The 4,209-nt window shown below is 45.6% G+C and overlaps 1 protein-coding gene and 1 pseudogene across 1 annotated transcript in view; one reads left to right on the top strand and one right to left on the bottom strand.

The window, feature by feature from the left end:
- The window catches only part of Anxa13 (annexin A13), a 56,937-nt gene extending 52,992 nt beyond the window's left edge, over window positions 1-3,945 (bottom strand). The window contains exon 1 of the mRNA XM_023718824.1: window positions 3,915-3,945. Coding sequence (XP_023574592.1) covers window positions 3,915-3,929 — 15 coding nt within the window. The 5' untranslated portion in view covers window positions 3,930-3,945. The remainder of the gene's footprint in view (window positions 1-3,914) is intronic.
- LOC105742621 overlaps window positions 1-4,209 on the top strand; it is a 60,369-nt pseudogene that overhangs the window by 38,645 nt on the left and 17,515 nt on the right.

Here is a 4,209-nt window from a genome sequence, read left to right as displayed (position 1 = left end):
AAAAGAAAAAAGAAATCGAATAGCTATGACCACACAATTGCATCTGAAGTGGAGCTGGACTTTGAGTGGGGCCTCGTCTTACATGAAGAAGGCATGCTTTAGGGCAAGCTGTACTTTGACACCAGAAGTCTTTGTTTCCTCCTGCACTCACGGAGGCATTCCATGATAAAGGTAAGGAAGGTGGCACTCTACAGCCAGTCTGGTTTCTGCTCAGGCTCACTGCGGGTCTTCTAGGCTTGGCATCCCAGTGTGTGGCTGACACACGCTTGGCCAGAGCCGCACTTGCGTGGCTCCCAATCTCCCCACCTTGACTTTACCTGTCTCCCCAGCCTCCTTTTTCTTTTCCAAGGAATTTGGTCTCATCACCACCTGTCAGGCCACTCCCAATTTCACCAGAGCTTAGCTGGAGTTCACCTGCTGTTGTCCCCAGCTGTCTTCATTTTAGACAATATTTATGTTGGTGAAACATTGGCACCATAAAGTCATTAGTGGGTGTGCTCTCGGGCTCTGAACAGCTACTGCCGCGCTCACACTCATGAACACTTAGTGACATCTGCCTCCACGGACAGCGTGCGCGGCTGTCCTGGAAGGTTAGTGGTGCTGTGTTGAATTCAGGGTTCCTTAAACTCAGCCGCACGTTGGGATTACCCAGAGAGCATGTACAAGTCCAGTACCCAGAAGGGCCACTAGGCCAACCCACCCAGCCCCCGGGGTGGCACGCGGGCAGCAGAGGCCCTCAGAACGCCCCAGGCAAGCCCAATATTCCTTGTTCCTCATCCGCATCTTCCCAGATATTAGCGCGCATGAGACTTGCTTAAGGATCTTATTAGAGCGTACACTGTGACTCAGAGGTCTGGTGTACCCCGGGGGACCCGTATTTCTGACCAATGCCCAGGCATTGTGGAGCTGCTGCTCAGCCAGAGCTTTCGCCGCGGGCAGCAAGCGGAACTGTCCTCTCTGGAGCCTCTTCACCAGCCTTCAAATAATGTCACAGAATCACAAGCCCTTACGAGTTGGCGATTAGTTTCATATTTTCAACGGCTCCTTGAAATCTTGCTTCCTCCCTACTCTGTCCATAATCTGTAGCCACACTCCCGTGGCGAGGTCAGCAAGCACAAATCTTTATTCTCTTCTGGATGGTGATTGTCTTGAAAATAACGGGATTGAGGAGCCAAACACATTTTTTTCCTGTGGCTCTTGGTTTCCTTAGTGAATCTCCCTGAGCCCAGGGACATACCCCACAGGGAAACACATTCTTTGAAGCCTGTATGATTCAGCAGGTTATAGTTACTCAGGTTGATCATAACCCAGTCTCCTGGTTGTTACTACTCTAAGTATGTCACCATCAGTAAGTCCTTCAGTTGAAAAAGAAAATTTATGATACAAAAAAAAAGACCAGAGGTGGGGAACAGAGAGCAGAAGCGACTTTCAGTTTCAGATTTCAGAACTGGCTTGGATTCTAGGTCTAGTACCTTGGAAAACGTATTTCCTGCCCCATATTCTACAGCAGTACTTGCCAGATAGTTATCTGTGGACCTTGGTCTGTGGACGTCTACTTGGAAATTTAAAACCTCTCTAGGAGCCTTTTAAAATAGTACACTTAATGCTCATAATAACTTAAAAATTAATACATAGCACGCTACATCATCAGGGTCGCCAAGCGCTGGCGCACGACTTCAGTGCCTGCTGTTGTTTATAATTTTACACATGCTAAATTTTATTTCATTGTTATCAGAATAAAAGAACAGAGAAGGGAGAGAAGCTTCACAAAAATCACACTTGAGCCAAGAGAAGGCATTCTATGAAGTATTAGGAATCAAGTTTTCTCAATAAGTTGAACAGGAAAACCATTATAGAACCAAGAGGTTTGGCCACATCAAAATTTAGATCCAGACCACATCAAAACACAAAGGCAACTATAAGAATCAGAGCTCCTTCCATTGAATACAGCCATTTACTTAGATAAAATAGCACTATCCATTACACAAACCAATAATATACATTCAAATGTCATGGACTAGAATTTCACTGTATTTGATTTGTAATTATTTTTTAAATTTATATATTTGGTACAGGATCTCACTATGCAGCTCAGACTCACAGTGATCCTCCTGCTTTAGCCTCCCCGGAGCTGGGATTACTGGCCTGTGCCTAGACTCAGTGGCTGGCTCAATACTCCCGGGGCTGGCCAGGCACAGCATGCGATACAGGAGATCAAACCCAGGTCCTTGTGCTTGAAAGGCAGCTGCTTAGGCCACCGAGCTTTGTTCCTGGCCCTGATTTGTAATTTTGTTCTGTAGTTCCTTCAAAAGTAGCATTCTTTTAGCTTGTTCACACCCAACTAACTCTATAATATGATTAATTTAAGGCATTACGAGGGCACAGTTTGTCCTTTAAAGCGGTTTTGCATTTAGTTATTCAGTAAGCTATGAGCCTTACTGTGTTCTGAACTGTCAGAGTGGCTGAAGTGCAGCCTCTTGCACCTGCTGAGGGTGGGTAATGGGATGCTGTGGGAAGGTTTGCTGAGATCCTAGGATGTTACGTGCTTATGTTAGCTGCAAATGTTTTTGTTTGTTTTGCAATCCAGGCTGGCCCTGAACTCGCTTAGTAGTCCAGGCTGGCCTTGAACTCACTTAGTAGTCCAGGCTGGCCCCGAACTCACTTAGTAGTCCAGGCTGGCCTTGAACTCCGGTAAATCCTGCCTCAGTCTCCGAGCGCTCGCGTTACAGACATGCACCGCCATGCCTGGCTCTTAGCGGCAGACTGTAACAGACATTTTCTGGGAGATGGTTTCTCTGCTTGGAAGTCACACCTGATGATAGAATTTCCAGACTGAAGGGTGACAGAGGCTCTACTGGGACAGGCCTTTGGAGAGGGCTGTGAAGCAGGTGACATGAGCCTGGGTTGGGAGGGAAGGAAAGTGCTTAGGAGCATCGTTGTCCCCAGCTCCTAGCTCCCGGGCTGGTGGCTCAGAAGCTATGAGTCTGCCTGTGATGCGGGTGTCCCTTTGGGCAACTGTTGGCTGCCAGACTGGTGCTGCAAAAAAGGCTGCCCCACGCTCTCGAAGACCAGCTGCCCCCTGGGCTTGGATCTCACAGGACAACACTGTTGTCCCAACCTGCCAATGCAGGGGCCAGCCACTACTCTGAGGTCCTTGGAATCCATCAGGAATATTTGCAAAGTAGTTTTCAGTTTCTCGGAATAGACACCAACTGAAGAGCTCATAATGTTGGCAAGCATGAAAATGCTATTTACAGATGACCTAAAAGATAATGGTTCTCTGAGGAAAATATGTGTGGGTTTGTGGGACATCTGAGTTCAGTTATCAAATTTAGCACAGGAAAAAATTCAGGCTTTCTCATAGATATTTGCAAATGTTGGGATGTTTGATGCTGCTTAGAGATAACACTGAAATAGTTTTCAGTACTGAAATAGCTTGCAACCCACGTCATAAGGCCTTGCGTGAGTCTTTTTACTTTAGATTACAGACACTTACAGCATGGACTTACATTTCCTACAAATCTCAGCATGGGCATAATTATGAAGGTTTGTACCATTTTGCCACAAATTAACATTTTAGTTGTTCATTCCACAAATTCAGGTTGACTACTTGTACTCCTTGTTCATTCCACAAATTCAGGTTGACTTGTACTCCTTTCAGCAAGACTATTTACTGGCTCATTTAACATTTTTTTTTTTTTTTTTTTTGTAGCGCTTCCTAAGAGGTTTTTTTGGCCAATGGGGTAGAAACATATTCCAAATACATTCTACCACTCTGGTATTATTGCTAAGAATGACAGTAAAGGGCAATCAAAAGAACGAAGTCTGAAGGCGTCAGACACGCATTTATAGCTTAAATTCTTCCACAGGCTAACCAACATGAAAACAGATTCCCGCCGGCAGGGAGTACTTACGTGGTGATGGCCCATTCTTGTTTTCCTGAGATGGTGGCTCTGTGTTTCATTAAGAAATCCATCCTCCCACAGACAAAGTTTATAGTGGCTTTCCCAGGCCCGATACCTCTAGGGTTTAATAAGTAACTTTCCATATTGGATTTGAATCATTGCTGGGGTTGGGTAGGGAGTGGCGAGAGCTACGGACGAGCCTAAGCTGCCCAAGCTGGCCTGGTGGCTACATTTCAAAAATAAAATGCTTACTAGTAAATAAAGTTTAGGCCTTTTCTACTGAATAACTTATTCACAACTAAAA

The sequence above is a fragment of the Octodon degus genome, unplaced genomic scaffold, assembly GCF_000260255.1.
Source record: "Octodon degus isolate 3935 unplaced genomic scaffold, OctDeg1.0 scaffold00062, whole genome shotgun sequence".
Classification (NCBI taxonomy): Eukaryota; Metazoa; Chordata; class Mammalia; order Rodentia; family Octodontidae; genus Octodon; species Octodon degus.
The sequence above is the reverse complement of the archived record's forward strand: the minus strand, read 5'-3'. Positions and strand labels throughout refer to the sequence as shown.